The following is a 22783-nucleotide window of genomic DNA, read 5'->3' as shown; positions in this document are numbered from 1 at the left end:
AGGGACACCTCATGGCCTGGTTTGAAGTGCCCTGCAGCACCTACAAAACTCCAGTCCCTGGGTCAGCACACCTTACTAGAAGACTCGTTAAGCCCACAGCCCATTGGGGCTGCCCTCTTTTCCCAAGAGCCCCCTGAGAACAGGCTGCAGGGGAAATTGTCCTGGCAGCAGCAGGCTGCTCCACACCACAGCTGCTCCTGGGTTCCCAAGACTTCTCCTTGCAGGATGGGGACAAAGGAGCTGAGGGCTTCTCACCCACAGCTGCTGAGACAGCAAGACAGGAGCTCACAGTCTTGCTGCAAGCAGTTTACTCAGCCTGTGTTTGAGGGGCCCTTGGGAAAGAGAGCAACTGCAAGCAAGCTGCCTGGATTGATCCCTCGGCTGCTGCTCCCAGCTGCCTCTTTCCCTGGGCCCCTCCAGGGCAGGAAGGGCCTGCAGGAAGCTCCTGCAGACACATTGAACAAACCTCAATTCTCCAGAGGCAGCACTGCCAGGGTAGGTGATCTGCACCTTTGCCTTGGCTGGAGACTGCAAAGGACAAAGAACGAAGTGCTCTTGCAGCCAACTAGGAATACTGGGCATTAGTTTTAAGACTTTCATTCATTCCTTGAAGAGTCTGAATCTAAAATTCTGTAAAAGTTTATGTCAAGGTGCCACCATTTTATCCCTACATCTTAAACCCCCTACTCAGCCACTGGTCACACTTCAGTTCAGAATTATTTGTACAATATGTTATATATGGTTATTGCATATTATACCTTATATTCACCAAAACACACTTTGTTTCTCTGCTTCACAGTTGCGATTTTCTGAGCAGGGACAACATTGCCAGCTAGGAGGGCAGAGTGTGCTTCACCTGGATGCAGGTCCCATGGGGTACAGATGTTGTTCAGCCAAGCAGAAGGAGGGGAAGAGGAGGGACAAGGGTGAAGAAATGCATGCACAACGACCAAGGCTTTTAGGAACAAAATTTATTCCAATTTCAAACAGAGAATTTATTTCAGGAGAAAGATATGAAAATCAATTTCCATCAGATATTTCTGTAATAAGGGTTGTTGCCCAGTAGTCAGAGTGGGATCATTCCAAGAAACAATCACACTCCTGGACCGGAATGAGACAGTTTGGAGCCTGAATAGATCCTGACACTGGGCATCTTATTCAGAAACTCCTTTACCCTACCCTCTTCCCTCCCCCCACCCCAACACACACAACAATACATGCATTGCAAATGACAAGGTTTAAAAACAGCATTTTATATAGTATCTTTTTAAATAGGATAATGTTTAAATTGTCTTAAATCAGGATCCTATAATATACAAGTATAACCAAATAATTTCCACCACATTGGCACTTGTAAAGAGTCTCTGGCACTACTAAAGAAGGGGCATTGGCACAAACCATACTCTTATAAAACTGGGTGCTGCGTAACACACTTTATCTCTGCTGGACTCTAACAACCTGGGCTCTGTACAGTACAATACAATGGTCAGCACACTCCGGAAGTACTTAAAAAAAAAATCCAATAAAACACATGAAGAAAAAAAAATAGTTGAACGCAAGGCCAACAGTGCTAGGAAGCAACAACAAGAGACCAAAGAATCCAACTCTGGGAGGAGGGGAGACAGGCAAAAAGGGCATGAGCTATCTTGACACACTGAAGCAGGAAGGGGCTGTAGCCAATCCACACAGAATGGTGCAAATAAACAGGATGGTCTTCTCCTCACCGACTTCAAGTTTCAAACTGATTCAGAAGTACGCTGGTTTCTTCAGCAGAACAAAGATAAAAAGTGCACAAGGAGCAGAGGTTAGCCAAGAGACCACTTCCTCAGACTCAAGATTCTAGATTCTCGGTAAGAACCCAATTCCACCTCTTTTCTGAAGGTCAATCTATTGCCTCAACCTGCAGAAAACTGACTGGCCTCTCTTTCAGAAAAGATGATATAGGCAAATTTGGTTTAAGGTTTGGCACTTTTGCTAGGGTAGATATTTGCTGAAGGGCCAGCCAAAAGAGACATGGACCAGTTCTGCAGGAATGCTTCACTGGCCAAGCTGGAGGCACACAAGCTACTGCTTGCTAAGAAAAGCACACACTAATAACACTGCTATCTTCTCACAAATAACACAGTCCACAGACAACTCCAGATTATGTGTACAAGTCTGACCCATTCCTCCCCTAAATCAGAATGAGCTTCCAGGAGCTCATGAGACAGCCAACGCCTACTGTTCTCCCCTTCCTGTTGCGATAATCATCACACCAAGTCAGTTATCAGGCCAACAGCTGCACCAAGCAGTTGCTCAGGACAGTACAGCACATGTCTCAGCTCTTGTGCCTGTGGCCTCCTGCAGTTGTCCACGACAAAGCAGAGTCACTCTCTAAGAGACAGAAGCCAAGATCCCTCCTCCTGTGCCAGGGCAGCAGCTCTTAAAGAAGGGGAGGATACAAAACAAAGTTTCTGATTCAAGTGGAAGTACCACCATCATTCACCTTGGAAAAAAAAAACAACAACAAACTTCTGGGAAGTTATTTCCAAGAACCTTTATATCTCAGTGCCAGGTCCATTGCTGGCAATAGTTGTAGCGTGAACCATTTACAAGAGGATCACAGAAGCAGAAGAGGCTGGTGCTGCCACCTGCTTCAGATGAACAGCACTTAGAATACACAAAGATGATTATAAATCCCTCTTTATAGGACGGTTTCTACAAAATGGATCATTTTGGCATAAAGACAAAAAAAGCAGTAAAATTGATGCAAAGCTGTCTGACACATGGGAATCCCTCTCATTCCTCCCAAGTGTTAAATGCAGTCCAGAGCATAGCTAGTCTAAAGAGATGCTCTGTTTCCCTCAGTATCACCACTCAGCCAGGCTGGCTGTTCAACTGTTGGTCCCATGGCTTCTCTTCCAGCCTGAGCTCTCTATTCACTCTTAGCAGAGCCTGCTTTCTTCTGTAGTGCTCTGAGACATACAGAGGCTTCCCTCAGCTATTCTGGAAAACAAGAGGGATCTATAAATAGAATTATTCAAAATTATGTCCCTCCATACTTTAGTGTTCTAGATTAAAGCATCTTAAGCATCTCAGACAGTTAAGATTCACTCTTACATGTTGTGCAAAAACACTGATGTAGTGCTCTGTCTACAAAAGAGACAAATATCAACAGCCCCCTTCAACAGTGCAGCTCATTTAGTCTTTATCTACTGGCAGCCTGCTAGCCTTCATGGGGGCAATCTGGTCGATCCAGAGAATTTGGACCCAATGCTACTTATTGGAATAGAAACAGAAGCATTAGTGATGGCTAAACGACACATGTCCAGAGGTGGGTCAGATTTCCCTGCTTCCTACTCACTCCTTGCCTTGCCACAGCAGTTATCTTCCAGGCCGGCAACAGGTCTTCAGCACAGTTGTTCCCTTGCCTCAGCTCCTGGAAAAAGCTCTAATGTGCAAAGGCTTCACATCCTTCTGCTTAGTGGAGTTTCATTTGGCATCTAGAATCCAGAACTACTTCCACTCTATCTTCCACCTGTACCAGCAAACACTGCTGTCTCTGCCCCGACTCTCCTGCTAACCCAAAGTGCAACCACAGCAGGGCCCCTGGATCCTGTAGCAGCCACATGCTCCAGCCAGGACCACTGCAACCTGATTATCATGTGGATCCTGGAGCAAGTGTGTGTGCAAGTCTTCCACAGAGGATCCACACTCCTCTAAAGAGGAACACAGCAGCATGTGCCTCAGGGGAATGCATCAACTGGAGGGAGAATTACCACTCTCTCCAAGAGCTATCCTCAGTCTTTGCAAGAATCCTATCTATGTCCCAAAGCTTGTCACCACCAACTCTGGTCCTTCCTAAAAATCTGCAAGCAGAACAGGACTGAGGAAATAATTCAACACACTGGCACAAAATGCAATAAAAAAGGCTTTTTTGCTACTAGAAGCAAGAAAGAAACTAGAGGGTGGCACGAGACTAAGATTTTCCATCCAGCCAAAGTCTGATGTTTAAATGCCACAACTGCCCAGTGTGCTTTTCGTATCTGCTGCATAGAGAAGTTGCTCACTTGATCTCAACAAAACAAAAGTTTCTCTCTGCAAATTGAGCCTTGTGGTGTTGGAAGGATGTGTGTATGCATGTGAAAAAAATAAAAACAAAATAAAATAAAAAAGAATTACAGTCAGGCACTTCCCCAGGCTCAGCAGCTATTGCTCCAAGAGCTTCCATCATCTGTAGTCCATGAACAAAATACAGCAACATGTAGCAAACATCAATAATTTAAAAAAAAAAAAAAAAAAAAAAAAAAAAATCACAGTCTCCATACCTCTCATAATTGATAAGAAAAAAATAACTCATAACTAGAACATATAAAGAATGGAAAAGTGATGGCTTTTTTTGTTTTGTTTTGCCTTTTTCCTTTTTTTTTTTTTTTTGCACAACAGTTGGAAAGCAGTTGCTCCTCCCCAACATTTCATCACAGTGAACCATGGAGCATGTCCTGGGGAAGGGAAAGCAGGGGGTGGGCAGGGGGAAAATAAAAGGCAAGCAGGGTTAGCAAATTACACCAGAGGCACCCCCACAGCACACGGCAAAGGGACCAGTAGCATTCTGCACTCCCACAGTCCAGTGAATTTACAATCTCAGCTGGAAAGTTATTTTTTTCTATATATACCATGGGAATGAAAAGGGGGGAAAAAAGTGGCTAAGCAGCAAAGGAAAGCTAAAGATGAGACTGCCTTAGCTATTTGGCAAAAATTAAGAAGTAAGCAAGGTGCTGAAGACATGAGGCATATCCCCGTTAACTGTGAAATAAAAGCAATTTGTTAAAAATACGAAATCAACTACTCTGTGGACAGAGACATGAGACTCCAGGATAACACTGAGCACTTGCCACTCCACAGATCAGACAATTTGCAATCATTACATCATCAAAAATTAAAACTTTTTCCTGTCATATTTAAAATTTCTTTTTTTTTTTTTTCTCTTTTCTTCACAATGAAGCTATTCAAGGGGCCAAGAGCAGAGCAGGTCAAACCAGGTTGTACTCCTTCAGGTTGAGCTGTAGGATGGTGTCCTTGACAGCTGCAAAGACGAAACGGATGTTTTCTGTGTCTGTGGCACATGTGAAGTGGGAATAGATGATTTTGTCGCTGTCTGGATTTAAATCCACAAACATCTTGAGAATGAACTCACGGGCTGCCTGTGCATCCCTCTGTGGGCCTACAGCAAACAAAGAAACCAGTTAATGGATTTGTGCTAAGTGCATCTCCGGGTTTGATCCATCAGAATAATTGCTACTGCACTTTTCTTATGGCTTACAGAGCTATACATAAGAAATTATTTATTACAGAAACGTCCCAGGAGCTGATGTTTCTTACATTTTTCAGTTATCTAACCAAAACTTACAAAAGGCATTTTTTCAAGGCTGGGAGTTTTGACAGACTCCAAAGTGGCACTTCAGACTGTGCTTTGAAATAGCATTTGGTGTCACCCTGTACCTGCTGCCTTCACTGGACAACAGTGACAGATGTAGGATACACATAACACAACACTCTGCTCTGGAGCTGGGATGTGTATTTCTTCCTAATACATGGATCTTATAAAGGACACAACCCTATGTTTTGCAAACAAGGGTGATCTTCAGCCAACATTGCAGTCTGTCCTAACTGGCCCTAACTGTCAACTCACAGGAGCTAAAAACTGGAATTTTTGCCAGTATTTACTTCATCTTGCTGACAACTCCTCCGAAAAATGTCAGCTACTGGTATTTCTTTCACAGTACTGGTGTTGTCACATTCTTCATGGCAAGGACCATGTCTTGAGAGGTGGTCTGATGGGCTACCTCCCACTCACAAGCCATGCAGCATCCCTGGAGGAGCTACAGGAAATAATTATACAAAAAACCTGAAAGTATTTTACACCTCCTGATGTTGTGATCTTGTCTCCAGCTGGTAATTACATTAGAAATAAGCACAATCTGACCAATAAGCTCACCAGTCATTCCCAGCCTGCTGTAAAAAGATGTTTCACCACTGACAATTTCAGAGTGCTTGTACTTTCAGACAGCAGGGGGCATGAAGCTCCAGAAGTGGGAGGACAACTAATAAGAAGCAATTGCATTAGTCGTTTAAAAGAAAGCTATTTGCAAAATGGCAATTCTTCCTTTATCTTGTATTTTTAAAGCACATGAGAGACTTAATACATGCGAGAGTGGCAAGAAGTGTTTCTGGATCTCACTCTCCACTACTCTTATTTATTTTCAGCCCTGTACAGATGTGTTACCAGCCAATTTTAAACGCACTCAACTGAAGAGTCTGAAATGCTGATTTGGCCAAGGAATTTTGTTTCAGATGGGATCTTCTGTGTTTCACACAGATACTATTTTTCTACAACCACAGATGGCACACTGGGAAGAATTTCATGCCACCTGAGAATTTTCAGCACCATCATTTGAACAACTCAGGTATTTGACCAGTCAGTTTCTCAAAACAAGGATTTGTCACCTCTTGACTAGAGGGTTGAAATGCCCAATAAAACACCCAAGTGACACGTTTATGAACTGGGTTATAAGCACAAGCATAAGGGCAGGGAAGTTGAACACCCATTATTTTATGCTTTGAAGTGCATATTGGGGGAGGAGTAATCATTCATCTACGAAAGATGCTCCTTAAAAACCACTCACCATCAAACTCTGGGAAATAGTCAACAAGATGGGAATAGAGGATCTTGTCTTCCAACAGATCTTTCTTGTTGAGAAAGAGGATAACAGAAGAGTTTTGGAACCATGGATAAGTGATAATGGTCCGAAAGAGAGCTTTACTCTCCTCCATCCGGTTCTGAAATAAGAAAAAGAAAGCTTTGTTTCCACAAATTAGTACTAAGATGCCTTCCTACTGCCCCCAACATACCCCCATCTGTATCAGTCCAGCCTCTCCGACACTGTACACAGAATACTTTGGGCCCAGCTAGGTTCTGGCTCCAGATGCACCAATAAATGGAAAGGAAATGCAAAATCTGACGGACACAAGCTTCACTTAATTGGTGAGCCATTCACAAAGTACTTTAAAGTCTTTTTATACTTTGACAGTCACTTGAGAGGACTGGCCATGGTACTATATGTTTTGTCTTGCAGAAAAGGAATAACTGCTGTTATCTATGGCTTTTTTTTTATCTGCTAGCAAGTGCAAAAATTCAGTATTGCACCTTCAAAGAGACCAGTCCCTATCCAACAAGACAGCAGTCACAGCACGAAGTAATTGAAGTGGGGAAGAGAGGAATGGGTGATGTTTGAAGAGCATGCTGTCATTTTGCACAGTGCCTCCCAAGGCATGCAGGACGCAGCAATCTCAGAGGATTTCAGCATTATTGAGAATCACAGATTATTTGAGTGCACTGTGCACTTTCCATTCCTAGGGACATCATGACCCATGGAGGCTCATGTTCCCTTTGCAACAGGAAGAACTGAAGGCCAAAACCAACAATACTTGCTAATCCAACTTGGCACCAAGTGCTTTGGTACCAGCCTCCAAGAAGCTGGAAAGACATCCTTCCTCTCCTTCCACCCTCTTGCAGAGTTCCCATTCTTTGGCTTACCTCGTTATCAGATTCCACCAGAACTTGGTCGTATTCACTAAGTGCTACTAAAAACATGATGGAGGTCACATTTTCAAAGCAATGGATCCACTTCCTTCGTTCTGATCTTTGACCTCCAACATCCACCATTCTAAGGAAGAGAAACACACACAGTATCACAGAGGGAGCTGTGGTTCTCTACCCAAATGCAAAGGACCAGCACACAAGGAGCACAAACACAGCCCTTTACCACTCAAGTTAGCCTGGCATGGGGATCCAATCATACACAATTGCTAACAAAACCATCATATATAACCAGAAATATATGAAACTGAAGAGATGGTCACAGGTGAGTGATACCTAATTCAAACCCCAAATACCAGCACTACCATTTTTGCATTCTGCTCTGATTTGCTAAATAGCAACAAGACAAGTTCTTCAAACTCTGCTCTATCACATAAGCATTTTTTTAATAAAGCATCTGCTTGCCTCAAAACTTTTCTTGCACAGAAAACTTTCTTTAGTTATTAAACTTTTCATAAGAATGTGCTGCCAAGCACTGCCCAGAGCAAGCTACCCCCTCTTCCCCTTGGTGGCTTATACTACCAACAGTTCACCCAGCTGCCTCACAAACCACTATCCCCATTACAGGAGCGCTTGTCAAAAGATACTTTGTAATATCACAGCACATACATCAAACCTCTCCACTAAGCACCTGACACAAAAGCAATCCAGAACATCCAGAGAGTTGTGGTCAATGGCTCAATGTCCAAATGGAGGCAGGTGATGAGTAGTGTCCCTCAGGGGTCAGTACTGGGACCAGTGCTGTTTAACATCTTTGTTGGAGACATGGACAGTGAAACTGAGTGTATCCTCAGCAAGTTTGCTGATGATACCAAGCTGTGTGGTGTGGCTGACACCCAAGAGGGAAGGGATGCCATCCAGAGGGACCCTGACAGGCTGGAGAGTTGGGCTAGTGGCAACCTCATGAAGTTCACCAAGGCCAAGTGCAGGGTCCTGCACCTGGGTTGGTGCAACCCCAGGCACAAATACAGGCTGGGGGAAGAATGGCAGGAGAGCAGTCCTGAGGAGAAGGACTTGGGAGTGGTAGCTGACGAGAAGCTCGACATGAGCTGCCAGTGTGTGCTTGCAGCCCAGAGAGCCAATTGTGTCCTGGACTGCATCAAAAGAAGTGTGGCCAGCAGGGCCAGGGAGGTGATTCTGCCCCTCTGCTCTGGTGAGACTCCACCTGGAGTACTGTGTACAGTTCTGGTGCCCTCAGCACAAGAAAGATATAGACCTGTTGGAGAGGGCCCAGAGAAGGGCCACCAAGATCATCAAAGGCCTGGAGCAGCTCTGCTATGAAGAGAGGCTGATACAGTTGGGGCTGTTCAGCCTAGAGAAGAGAAGCCCCCAGGGAGACCTTTATAACGGCCTTCCAGTACTTGAAAGGGGCCTACAGGAAAGCTGGGGAGGGGCTTTTCATCAGAGAAGACAGTGATAGGACAAGGGGTATTGGTTTTAAACTGAGAGAGGGGAGATTTAGGTTAGATATTAGAAAGAAATTCTTCACTATAAGGGTGGTGAGGAACTGGAATGGGTTGCCCAGGGAGGTTGTTGATGCCCCATCCCTGGAGGTTTTTAAGGCCAGGCTGGATGAGGTTTTGTGCAACTCGATCTAGTGGTAGGGTTCCCTGCTCATGGCAGGGGGGTTGGAACTTGATGATCTTTAAGGTCTCTTTCAACCTTAATGATTCTATGATATTCCAGGAAATAATTTACTGGCAGCAAGATTCTATTCTATGAACTCATATTTCCTGAAACCGTATCATTCCTCTCTCAGTTCAGCTGTAACATGAATACGCCTTCAGTACCTGAAGATAATATTCTCTAGGTCAAAGGGGTACTCTATGATACCAGTCGTAGGAACTCTAACCCGTAGCACATCTTGCTGAGTTGGTAGATATCCTGGGGTAGCGATACGATCCACGTCGCTAAGGTAGCTACAAGAAGAACAATGGAAAAAAAACTACCTTAGATTGCAGCACATAAAGATACAGATTTAAACATTGCTATATTTAGTCTTCCTCTGGCATAACAAGAAAGTCAGAAGCAAACTAAAACAGTTAAAATGTGATGTGGAAGAATAACAGAATACACTAGGTATCCCCCTTGGAGGATAAACAGATACATTAAGGACAACTCTATCAACTCTGTACTGGAGTGTGGAAGACAATCTGCTTCAGAGAAAGTTGAAGTACACTGGATGCTTACGTTTCAGAGACAAGTCTCATCTGAGGTTTTCTATTTATAAATGAACCTATGTCACCAGGCTCCAATTTTGTTAATAATAAACCCATTAAGTGACACATCCATATTCACCTGTAGGCCAAAGGACAAACCTGAAGAGAAAGAGCAACACTTCTGCTGCCTAGGAGTCAGGATGAACACAGGTGGCATAAGGCAGAGGTTCTAGCCTCAGATATACCCCAGAAGCAGATGTGTGAACAGCTGTCTTTATCACCCACCAGAACACCTCATACCCAAATAAAAAGTAGCAAATGATAAAGAATTTACAGATCTAAATCTATCCCCAAATAAACACAGCTTCGCCCACCTCCAGAAAAGCTCCTTGCCTTTCTGGAGCCAGATTCAAACCAGTGACCAGTTACCTGCTCCACTGCTCTCTCATCTTCTCTTAAGGATACTTCTGGCTGGTAACAGGCAAAGTGCCTCTCTTGTATGCCTGTGATTTTTATCTCAATACACATAGCCAGCAAGTCTCATCAGTCTCAATGAAAAAGCTATAAGTTAATGTAAGCAAACTATGTAGTAAAATCTACAGCAGTACTCCTGGCCTTGAACAAACTCTAGATTTCAATTTAAAAAATGGACAGGTATTATTTATTAGAACATCACTACCACCTACCAGGGCATGCCAGTGATTATATACTTACTATTTAGCTGAGTCAGAAAGCTGATATTCTCTTCTCCTGTCATAACACTCTTGTATTCCAGGGTCGTTCCACAGTGTTTTAATTGCACTTACATATGGCTGCTCAAATGTCATGACCTTCTCTACATCCACTTCTCGGATCAGCACTGCATTGGCCTGGAGATTGAAAAGCAAAAAAACCCCAACAAACAAACAAAACAAAATGGAGGGGGGGAATTCAGGAGCAGGAAGAAGTGGTCCAGGCAGGCAAAAAATGCTCAGATTAACTAAATCTTTACATTCAGAGATCCACAGGCTGGTTGTGGATCAGGCTGCTAAGACAAGAGGGACAATGGGTAAACTATTCATCTAAACAGTGGTTTCCAAGGCAGCGCACTCACTGTGAGAAACCACAGACTTCCCAACTTCTGGAGAGTCCCAACCTGCAACTATCTCAGGTTTCTTACAAAAAGTTTTAAAATACATTTTGAACAGCAATAGAGACACTGTTTCAGCATTCTTAACCGTGATCCCTTTGAGAGAGAAAACAAAAATGTCTATGCTACATTCTATAAGCAAAGGAAGGACTGCAGTCATTACAACAGCCTGTGGCAGCTGTGAGGTTATTATCCACAACAGACTGCTTTCTGAAATCTTTACTACATTTGCCACAGGAAGAGGCTTTTGCCTATACCACCTACACCAGGAAAAATAAAAAATAAAGCCAAGTTCTGCACACATTATTGTAAGTGAAACTTGGCAGATTATACCTATCAACACACCTCCACCATGCTCCAGTAAAGCAGGGGCATGGCATGTTTCCTCACACCCTGCTTGTCCTCATCACTCAGGCTTCAGAACCTTTCTAAGGGCAAAACAGGTGTTCAGACTAAAGAACTCTTGGTGCACCATCCAGTCCCTATAAACAGTTACTAAAAATCAGCTCTGAGTTACTGTGTGACACAACTGATTAAATACAGTTTTATTTTAAAATATTAAGGCACTAAGCATTAAAGCAAAACACTAAAAAAGTCTAAACAGCAACTTAGGAGTTAAACCCTAGAATCTGCATTGCCTAAAGATAGATGCAAAAACAGTGGGAAACTTACCTTGTTCTGTTCATATTTGTACAGAATCTTCAGAGTTTCCATGGCCCTGATCATAGACTGCATGGCAGTGAAGATGTTTTGGTACACCAGCTTGGTGAAGCCTTTTTTGTCCTCTTCAGAGTAGCCTGAGCCATGAATTATACGCATTTGCTTAATGAATGTGCTTTTCCCACTCTCCCCAGTGCCTACAGAATGAAAGAGAGAGAGTCAGGAGCCATCACAAGCAAGGTATGCCACAAAAGAAATCAAGTTAACCTCAACCACATCATATCCCACAGTTCCTATTACTATACCCAGGTACACACGACTTCCAGCCACTTTTTTAGCTGCTTTCCAGAATATTAAAAGACAGTCTATGTGGTCCTGCTCATCCGCACTACGAACCTAACAGCACAGAAGGAAGACATCTTGTCCTTTACAGCAGCCTTCAGAAGCAGCTCTGGTACTTATTCCAAATCTCACATTACAGCCACTCCCACACGCTGCGTCAACAGGCCCTTGTCCACAGCCCCTTGCCCGTCACACCTGAGCTGTTCCCAGATACTCCAGCGAGATGTTACGACCGCGGCACCCGCGGAGAGGGCCCGGATGACCTCCCCAAGTTGGTAAGTGCTGCGAACTGGGATGATGGTGAGTGGGCTGGGGGGAGCCTGTCTGCACAGTAAAGAGCAAATTTTCTTTTGCTGCCATTTGGCACAAAACGCTCTTTGCCTTATAGACCATGTGTCTTTTCATAGGGAAGAACTGAACACAATAGAAAAATCAACTCTAAAGAAAAATGGAGCTCAAGCAACCACTTGCTTATCCATCTGACACAAATAACCCAGTAGTGTGTCTGCCTAGTATTCCAAGCTGTTAATGCAAACATTTGCTCTTAAAGACTGAAATAATAATCATCACTGTGGCAAGACACCTCTAGTGCTGCTTGTAGCCTTCAGGTATAAGAGAGTTAAAAATAGCAACTGAGGGAGAACAGGAGGATGTTGCTAGCAGCTGCCTGTGCTCAGCCTGGATGCCTAACAGGCAGCAGGCTGCTCAGCACGGCCACTGCTTCCTTGTGACACAGGTTTACAGCCCGAGAAGCTGGGTGGTGGAGCAGATGGGAGGGCAGGACAGGCTCACACCAATGCAGGCGCCTCGAGCCATCCAGCTTGTCAGTGCCTGCTTCCTGCACGGTCAGCTGGGCAGGTCCTCCCACTCCTACGTTTATGGCCCCAGAAAAATGTCATTTAACATGTGAAGGCCAACAGACAATATATGAAGATGGTGGGAACTTTCTAACACAGTAAGTATGAGATAAAAACATCATCAGATGAATTATCCACGGCCTCGTTAAATTCACAATTAAACTGGTATTACGGAAAGAACCCAGTGACTTCCACATGTGCGCAGCAGCTTTTGTGGAGGGGACACACGGGTCAAGTCTTACATGCGATTAGCATACCTCTACACTTGACACTTCTGTTGAGTACTTCTGCTCAATCTTCTAAAAATTGCTATAGATATGCAGAATATATCTTTTTAAAAGACAGCTCTTTCCAATACAGTGGCCCAGCTCACTTGACTACTGAGAACAAAAGCTAAAATGTATGGCATAAGTGACAAATCCCTTTGATCTGCAGATAGAAATGAGCATGTTGGCAGAGCCCGGGCAGGAACCACCAGGTACTTGCCTCACACCAGGCCATAGACACAGACAGGATCTCATTCAGCACAATACACAATTACTACTCGCACGTAGATTCTCAATTACTCATGTATATAGTGCCAGGCTAAAAGGCAAACAAATAAATATGCTCAAATAAAAGCAGCAAGCACATAACTAGAAGCAGCATCTTTAAAGAAACAAACTTTCCCGATCTCCAAGAACTGACCGAAATTGTGTCAGTATAGTTAGAAATTAACATTATAAACACCATTTACATGCAGCAAACTATCTCCATCTCAAACAGAAAGCTACACCATAAATGGAGGAGGGGAACTGGAAACTGAAATCTTCTGTGGTTTCTCTCACTGTGGTAAATACTTCCTTGTCTTTTACCACAGCAACCAAAACTGAAAGCAAGAAAAAAAAAAAAAGTGGTGCTTCAAAGGGTTCCAATAAAGAAAACATTGGAGAAACCTCAGCACCAGCCATTCACTTACTTCAGAACTTGAGTTTAAAGAAAGATTCCTCCTGTCACTCCATCATCACCCATTTTTTGGTTGTGGGGGCAGCTTTGTTTCATTTGGGGGCGGGGGAGTTATTTGTTTGTCTGCTTTTAAGGTGTCTCTTGCTTTTACCTAGGCCATTGATAATGCAAAACAGCACTACACCAGAATATTATGAGCTCTGGTGGGTATGCTCTCCTACATTTGTAAGAGCCCAATAAACTTTTTCAATATGACAATGTTGAGACAGGAAGATAACCTGAAATCACCATTTCTTTTGTCAACACGTGAAAGCAGCAGAGTTCACAGTAAGTTACTAATGACCGCAAGTACCTGAAAGGCACTTTTAAATACATTTCTCAGTCAACACTATCCCATGCTTAATCACAGGTCACTTTTGTTTAATATATTCTCCTCCCTTCCCGCCCAGTAAAATGATTACTTTATACCAGAGAGCAATACCCAATACCTTTAAATAAAATTTCTTATGAGGTTCATAATTGATAAGCACTGTTATTCTTCACCCCAATTTTCTTCTTTAGGCTTCAACAAATTAACAGTCACTAGATGTGACAACAAGAAAAATTACCAGAGTTTCTACTAGGCAAAAATTCCCTCTACACAGGCACTCTTCTAAAAATTTTGAAGGCTTAGGAAAGCCCTCTCACAAATACAATCACTAACATCTATGAATGTAAGAATGGCACACGATAGGAGCAAGACAGAAGAAATCCCTGCAAGCAGGAGTTGTGTCACGGAGCGAGGACATACATTATCTGCCACAGCTGAAGGTGGGCAATGTGGAATGCTGTATCCAGCAAAAAGCATCAAGTAAACACATCCTAAAACTGGAAGTGTTGCTTATCCAATCTAACCACCTCACATAGATTTCAGGTTTGTTTGTTTGTTTTTTAATCTGATGCTGAATCTTACTTAACTGTATATTTTAGAAAAGCAGAAAGGATTCTTGAGCAATTTGAATTATTTCTAAAGTGAAATCTTTAGATCCAGTGGGATCTTCTTAACCCAGATCTATTCTATAGTGCCAACCTATTTTGAAACAGCTGTTTCTGTGGGACTGCCTTCAGAAAGCAAGAGAGAGAGACACTGCCTGGTCTAGAAGAAGCCTTATAGAAATCAACAGAGCATCCTTAAAGAGCAGAAACATCAAGCCCTCGATTTTACCTTTCACTTAAAGAAGAGCAACATGTTCAATCACTGAGGACTAGTGGTGAGAAGGAAAGCCCTGACCTTCACTTAATTATTACTGTGCAGCAATATCAGAATTGGAGATCTCCAAAGGACCAGGCAGACCTGGCCTCACTTCACCTGTCTGAAATGTTCCTCTTTTTTTATTTTTTTTTAATTTTTTTTTTAGCAACAATCATCCTAATTCTTCACCTGTACCTAATGGCTTGCCAACTCACAATAGATCCCAAGAGAATAAGCTCAGTCCATCAGATCTGCCTCACATTTAAGCCTGAGATTGATTATATGGTACTTAAGACACAAAGCAGGATGCATACACAAGCAATGATCAATCACAGTAGCCATGAAAACTGTAACTTAAGTTTAATTTGGGGGCTACCTGGATGCAAACATCCAACTTACTGCTGAAGAAATATGTGAATGCCTGTAATCTTAGCTGGCTGCTCTTGTAACCGATTGCTTATCCATATAAGTCTTATCTAAACAAGGAATATTATCCATGTGCACAACCACAGAACACTACCACGTTTCCATCTGAACACCTACATCCTTATCGCGGCACCGGTGATCCCCACCTCTGAGGGTGACACTGAGCACTACAGCCATTTCCTCATCACACGACTCCGCTTTCTTACCGCTCCTCTCCCCTCAGATTCGCTACACCAAGTTCCTAACCCCAACCCCCGCCCCCGCCGGAACTCTCTGGCTTGGGAGCTGGAGGCCGATTTTTCCAGAGATGTTCACTCAAGGTCCAGAAGTTCCCTGCCAATACTGAAAAGCATCAACTCCATCACTGAATTATCACACGCTAATAGAGGCCAGAGCGCCCTGGGAGCGCTTCCTCCAGACAACGACCACGCGTGTGCGTGTCTGCATTCAGAACCAGCCGCTTCAGCTCCGCAGTTCCTGCTTATGTCAAAACCCATTCTGACAGAGAAGGAGTCATAAAAAGCGAACAAAGGGCGGCCTATGAGGCGGCCAGCCCCGGCACCGAGAGGAAGGCCATCCCGAGCGCAAGGCTGGGAGGCGGGGACCGCTGCTGCTCCCGCCGCTTCCCCGCCACACCCGCTCCCCGCCGCAGCCACCCGGACCTGTCAAGCCCCGCGGCAGCGCCAGCCCGGGGCCGGGCCAGGCCCTGCGGCGGGAGCGGCGGCCCCGCGGGGCGGGCCGGGCCCGGCGCTCCTCACCCAGCAGCAGCAGCTTCAGCTCGCGGCGGGCGTCGCGCTTGTCCCTCCGCAGCTGCTTCTCGATCTCGGCGTTGATGCGCTTCGACTCCTTCACCTCGTCGCTCAGGCAACAGGCCATCATGGACTCCAGAGTCATGGTCGCGCCGCGGTCGGGACGCCCCCGCCCACCGCCCGGCACCGACCACCGTCCTCCGCACGGCCGGGAGCGCGGCCCGGCCCCGCGCCCGGCAGCCCCCTCCCCACCCCACCCTCCCTCCGCGGCGCCGGCCCGGCCCGGCCCCGGCCTCGGCCCCGACTCCTGCGGCCGGGCCTAGCGCGGCCGCCGCCCCCTCCGCGCTGCCCTCGCCCGGCTGCGCCGCCCGCCGCTCCCTCCGCGCACGGCCCCGCCGAGCCAGCGACGAGCCGGCGCAACCCAACCCGCTGCCGCCGAAAACAAGCGCTGACTGACAGCGGCCGGCGCCAGTAGGAGAGCGCGGCGGGCGGCGGGCGGGGCGGGGCTGGCGGGGCGGGGCGCCGCCGCCAACCGGAGCGCAGGTTTGGTTGGCCGGTGGGGGGGGGGGGTGCGGGGCCGCGCGTTCGCAGAGCGGGGCGGGGCCGCCGGGCATTGTGGGACGGTGGCGGACCGGGGCGCCCGTCGTGGGGTGGGTCTGGGGGGCGGCAACCGGGGCCTCGTCGGGGCCGAGCGCGGAGCTCGCGGCTCGGCTCCGTCCTGCTCGCCGCGGCCTGGCGCTGCCGGGCCCTTAGGGCCGCGGTGGGCGCTAGGACGGCGAGCCAGGGCCCCCGCAGCCCTCGGGGCCAGCCGCCGTCCGTGGGTGCCCCGTGCCGCCTCGGCGGAGCTGGCCGGGCCTGACCCTGCCCGGGGGCTTCCCGACCTCAGCTGTAGGCCCCGCGGACCTCACCGGCCCGGCCTCCCTCCGCCGCCCGTGGCTGCGGCAGCCCTCGGTGCGGAGGAACGGGAGCAGGCACAGCAGCGCCGGCCCAGCGCGCGGCCCTGGCCGCTGCCCTCCCCAGCCGTCCCACCGGAGCCTGCCGGGCGGGCCCGGTGCCACCTCCGAGCCCTCCCTCGTGCTGCGTCTCCGGGTCTCGAAGCTGTCTCCAGCCCTGACTTCCCCATTGCCGCTTCTGCGTTGCTCTTGCCCAGGGTGCCCCATCCTGCCGCCCGGTGCACCTCGTCCAGGCCACAGCCATGTGTTCATCCTTAGGCTGCCAGCAAAGCTCTGTCCTGAGCAGCCCCGCCATGCGCCATGGGCACCGGTCCCAGCAGAAGGGCTAGACTTGCCCCACACGCGGCCATGGCTGTGCAGCCTGCCTGGGCCCACCAGCTTTGCTCCTCCACCTGCACAGTCTGTTTCCCAATCTCAGTTCATCCCCAACCACTCCAGGGTAGGGGTGGCAGCAGCTGAGGGTGGTCGTGTTTGCATGTCAAATAAGACCAAGTCCCATCCCTGTGTCCCAGTCACCCCAGGACTGTTTTCCTTGGGTCTAGCATTACCAGGAATTGGGGGACCCAGCACCAGGGTGCCCCAGCTGGCCACTTGCTCTCCTCATAGCCCTCCATACAGAAAGAATGATAGAATTCTGGAAATTGAGAAGATTTACTTTATCTTTTTCCATGACCAAATCATGAAGCAGCAGATGCTGCCAAAATCCACATGCTGCAGCTCCCACCTTCCTTTTAGATGGATGCCAGGTCTCCAGCTGTTACAAGCTATACTGGGAGGCTTGTGTGTCCTGATTCAGCAGGGCCCTTTCCATCCCAGCCCTGTGGTTCTGTAAGTGCTTGAATACATGCCTCTCATTTCAAATCTCTCCTCCCAGAAGGAGGGGAGTAGGCAAAGCAAGACCTCTGCATAATCCATGTGGCAAGGTAAATAGATGCCCACTTAACTTCCAAGGAAGTTGCTTCCCACCTTCTTCTCCCCTTTGGTTTCTCTTTCTTCATCTGGTGTTGTTTCTTTCTCTCACTTTTAACTTCCCTAACCCCTTTGTATTCTCAGTCTCTTGTTCTCCTGGTGTTTTGGAGGACACCCAGCTCCAACACTGCCCATCCTGTCTGCTTGCTGCATGTTCCCACACCTCCTGGGCTGGGCTCACTCACCTTTCCTGGTCTAGTCTGCCTAGAGGTCTGTATGTAACAAGTCCTTTTGAAAGTCCAAAAAAGCATGATAGAGCTGTTAACATACCTGTCTTCCTTGTTACCTGCCTGGCTTGTGCAGTGGCTTGTCAGTCCCTACCTCATGGCAGTCTGGCTGAGACAAACATGAGATACTCACAAACAACAGGTTCTGTTTTCCACTTAAACTCCACCTGCTTCTCTTATACCTGTGCTATTCCCACAAGCTGTTGGCTTCAATTAAAAGATTTTAACTTTTTTTCCAGTGGTACATAGTTTGGCTTTTCACAGCATTGATACCTCCCACTCTTAGGTTCTCTTTCTCTTTCAAATGCCCCACAGCTGAGAGGACTATTACTCCCTCATTACTGATCTCTGGTGAAGAAGATATTGTAATTTTGCTTTGACAGACAAAAATTATTCTACAGACAGAGCCTGCCCACTCAGGATGTCCAGAATCAAAGTCACAGGGGGCTGCTCTGCATGGTCTTCTTCCCTTTGGAACTCTGCCTATGGATTGTGCTCAAGGAGGCAGGAAGACTTAAGTTCCTATAACCCCTGCAACACTGCTCTGACTTTAGGCAAGTCACTTAACCTCTTTGTATATCCTCAGGCTGTGAGTGCAAGGTAGATACTGTGTCTCAGGAGCATGTCAGGGAGTTACCTAGTTAGGATTGCTGGGCTGCTTTGAACCACAAGGTGCTATATGCTAGAGGCTCTTGTTTAGTTACCTTCCCCTGGGCAGGATCAAAATCTAAAGTCTAGGAGATCCTGAAGAAACTTTCACAGCTTGTCAGAAGAAAAGCAATAACAAAATTTGCATCCATCCTCTGGACCACTTGCTTGATTCCTGCTGACAGACATCAGTTCTGATGAATCCTCATCAAACTATCCATTTAAGAATGACAGATTGCTAGTCTCCAAGTACAAGCCTGTCCACTCCTCTTTCTGCTCCAGTGGGAAAGTTTCAGTGCTCAGAGGGCTCACCCAGAAAACAGAAGACCTAGGATTTCCCTCAGCTTTGCCACCAGTGTGCTGTGCAATTCCCTAAGCCCCAGTCTCCATTTCCCTGCCCCACCTGGGTTGCTGTGTCTGTTCCTCTCCATACCTTTCTTTCCCCTCACCCTACCTTTGCAGCCTCTCACAACTGCTCCTGTCAGCAGATGTCACTGACTTCCAGGCATTCTCCGCAGTCCCTAGTGCTGCACACACTCCAGCAGTGTTTGCTCTGAGCAGCTGTTTGCCTAAGCAGGGGCGTTCCTGCCAACATGTCCAGCCTCACCTCTATTTTCCAGCAGGCTGGCAAAGGGCAGTGGGGGATCCTTGTGTTTTTTGTGGCTTCACAAGTTTTAAATGAAAGACTTAATAAGCAAGATCAGAAAGATGGTCCCAAACATGTCAGGCCACTTCAGAGCAACTACTTTCATGGCCCACATTTGCAGCAGTTAATATTAAGCACAAAGATGACCCCCATTCATTTATAGAGAGGAAGTCCTTGTAAAGTGTGTTCTGTCAGTTGGCCCATCAGGATGCAAACACACCTTGCTAAACAGCTTTGCAGACATTTCAAAGTCCCTTTCTCCATTCTTGCCCCATTTCTCAAGTGATTTTGAGTGTCAGATGCATGAGAGCAGAGGGGAGCAGGGACAGCCCAGCTGCATTTTGCTGCAGCTGCTTGATTGCCTACTTTAATGAGAAAATTTTCATTGCTTAGAAAAAAAAAACAACCCAAAAACCAAAACAAAACAGCTTGTGACCAGAGGATGAGAACTACTCTCATTTCATTGCAGAACCAGGTGTGCTGAGCACAGGATCCCCAGTTCAGCTGCACACACATACACAGGTATATTCTGGAAGCCAAGCACATGCCCCTTGCAGCACACGCTTTGCTGCATCAGGACCCTGATTACATCTGCTTTGCAATTATTTTCTAAGTTGGAAAACTATTTCCTTCAGCTGTTGGGAAGAACTAGCTATTAGAATTCACGGCTCAGATGCACCCATCCCGAGCGCACCCCTTCGCCGTGGGTCCCTGGGGCTGCCTCCCCCAGCCCCGCCGGGTGCGGAGCTCCGGCCTCGCCTCCCACAGGAGGGCACCAGCAAGCCGCGGGGATGCTGCCAGCCGGCTGCCAGCCCGCTCATCCCCTCTAACACCTCCTCCCTCCCCTCCTGACCCAGGTGTTTCAGGTCAGGATCGGGCCCCTGCCACTCTTTAACCCCATCCTGGCCAGTGCGCGGTCAGCAGTTCCCATTACATGCCAGCACAGCTTTTATGGTAAAGAAGAGAAAAGCAATGTACCTTTTGAGAACGAAAGCACCTTCACACGGGTAAAATCACAGCATTAGTGCTAACCTTGATAAGCCAGGACTCCCCCTGCATCAGCTCCTGCATCTCCTTCCCTGTGCTGCAGGTCCCAGTTTTAAATTCTGCCCGGGAGGCCTGAGGAGATACTTAATAAATACCTGCAAGGTGCATAAGGTCTTTTCCTAGAGCCTGAGCACAGCAGGTGTTATTACTGCTGAGCAGGTGTCAAATGTTTCAGCCACTCCCAAAAATCTTTATACAAGCTTTTGTATTGCCTGTCACAGGAAGATGCCACAAGGAGACATGAGTCCTCTGAAAAGAGGGGGAAAGGCACCCAGATCAAACAGGCTGACAAATGCAGGCACTGACAGCAATTGCTGGATTATAGCTTTTTTAAACCTTATGTTTCACATCTGGTTTGTCATGGCTGTTGTAGGTGGGCTTGGTAATAGCAAATCAGGATAACAAACCTACATTTACCATGATCCTTAATCCCCTAGGATCCCAAAGCACATCATTTAATTGTACTCAACCTGCACACAGATATCATAAATAAAGGAATTTTGAATTAGGACAGCTGCTGCAGCATTCACACAAGTTACTAAGGCACAATCTCCTTGTGCAGTAAATCCAGCCTCATGCTTCAGTGTTTTGTCATAAATTGAGGTCAGGAAGAAATGTTCTCCCTAACTGGAATGCAGAGCTACTAAACTAGCTATGTACAGGAAGACAGTTAAGGGTGTAGTAATCTGTCTTCCCTGTGAAAAATCTCAAGAATCATTGCAAATATTCATTTGATGGAGCTCCCATGCAGTAGATGAGCACTGATCCTGCACAGGAGCAGGAAGAATGTGATATAGGGGAGAGATTATCTGCTTCACATTAAGCAGGAAGAAAGCCTGGGTGATCACTTTGACCTTAAAATTGGTATCTCATTACTCCCTTTGTCCAGCAAGGGAAACGGAGGAGGTGAGAGTTCTTGCCAGGCCCATGACAGTCAGTGGGTCTAGTCTAGAAGCCCTTCCTTTGCCCATTGCAGTCCCTGCTGTTCACTCTCTCCATCATGTTCAGACTCTGTTTTGTACGCAGAGGGATTCAAATACTGCTTCTGGAAACAAATCAGCCCAGGAGCCTCCTCATGGTCAGGGGGTCAGTGGATTCCCCTGGACCTCCTAACCATGTTGCAAATTCAAACTTCCTGGTTATCTGCCACCAAATGCCTCTGAGGCACCACCTGGACCAAAACCTTTCTCTGGAGCTTGGTGCTGTGCCAGCCCTGGCCCTGGAGCAGGCAATTTCAGGCATCCTTGCCATGTGCTTCATCGTGCCTCAGCTGTAAAATCTCTTTTCTGCTTGCTGCAAGGAGTGTGAACTGTTCCTTGCACTTTAGCTGTTAAAAAGGATGCTAATTACCCCTAATCAGTCTGCAGCACAAACACAGACCACAGCAGCCACCACCAGGAGTGGAACCCAATTATTCCAAGTCACTGATAAAACGGGTTACCAGCTCTTCCTTACAGAAGGGCCCTTCCCACCCACAGGTCATCCCTGTCTTGGACCTGCACACACCCATGGAGCAGTTTCTTATTTTTATTCTTGATATAGGTGGGGAATTTGGGATGAGGTTCAGTTTTGGCTCAAGACGGTTTTCCTGGGAAAAGAGCACAGTAATGTGGGGATATGGTGCAGAACAGGTGCTTTGCCCACTGCCCCATGCAGGAGCTGAGCCGCTGGGTGCAGAACCAGCTGGTTTCCTCCTCACAGCCAGGCAGACATTGCTGCAATGGGTACTGCGGGGACGGCTGCAGGAAACAGCTCCATTACAGGGTGCAGAGACAGCTTCAAATTATCCCTTGAGTAAGGTGACAGTAACTAAATTGGGAGCCTGCCTTGTATTTGCTGCCCAAACGCTGCAGCCTCGTGTCTATTCCCAGGAGTGTTTAAGGCAGCAGCTGTAATGGGGGGTTTTGCCTCTGCCACCTGCCCCCACACCGGGGCAGGGCAGAGGAGGCTGTGGGTGACTGCAGAGGGCAGGACCAGATCAGTGGCTCAGTATCTGTCCCCAGCAGAGGCCAGCAGCAGACATTTCAAAGGACGATGTGAGAAATACGATAATGGAGGGAGGCGTGTGGGCTGGGGGACATGGCTACACCCTGTGGGATGCAGACACTTGACTTCATGGCCACAGCACTGGTGTCACCACCACTGTGTAAGGACAT

At 47.0% G+C, this 22783-nt stretch overlaps 1 protein-coding gene across 1 annotated transcript; it reads right to left on the bottom strand.

The window, feature by feature from the left end:
- Window positions 1-956: 956 nt before the first annotated feature.
- GNA11 (G protein subunit alpha 11) lies at window positions 957-16369 on the bottom strand. The gene is made up of 7 exons (XM_051639697.1): window positions 16147-16369; window positions 11600-11784; window positions 10513-10667; window positions 9430-9558; window positions 7577-7706; window positions 6666-6819; window positions 957-5203 (listed from the first exon to the last, which is right to left on the bottom strand). The coding sequence occupies exons 1-7, from the start codon at window positions 16280-16282 to the stop codon at window positions 5013-5015; spliced, it is 1080 nt and encodes a 359-aa protein (XP_051495657.1). The 5' UTR covers window positions 16283-16369; the 3' UTR covers window positions 957-5012.
- Between the last annotated feature and the right edge of the window lie 6414 nt (window positions 16370-22783).

This window comes from Apus apus, chromosome 24, assembly GCF_020740795.1.
Source record: "Apus apus isolate bApuApu2 chromosome 24, bApuApu2.pri.cur, whole genome shotgun sequence".
NCBI lineage: Eukaryota > Metazoa > Chordata > Aves > Apodiformes > Apodidae > Apus > Apus apus.
Note: the sequence above shows the minus strand (reverse complement) of the source record. Positions and strands in the feature narration are given on the sequence as shown.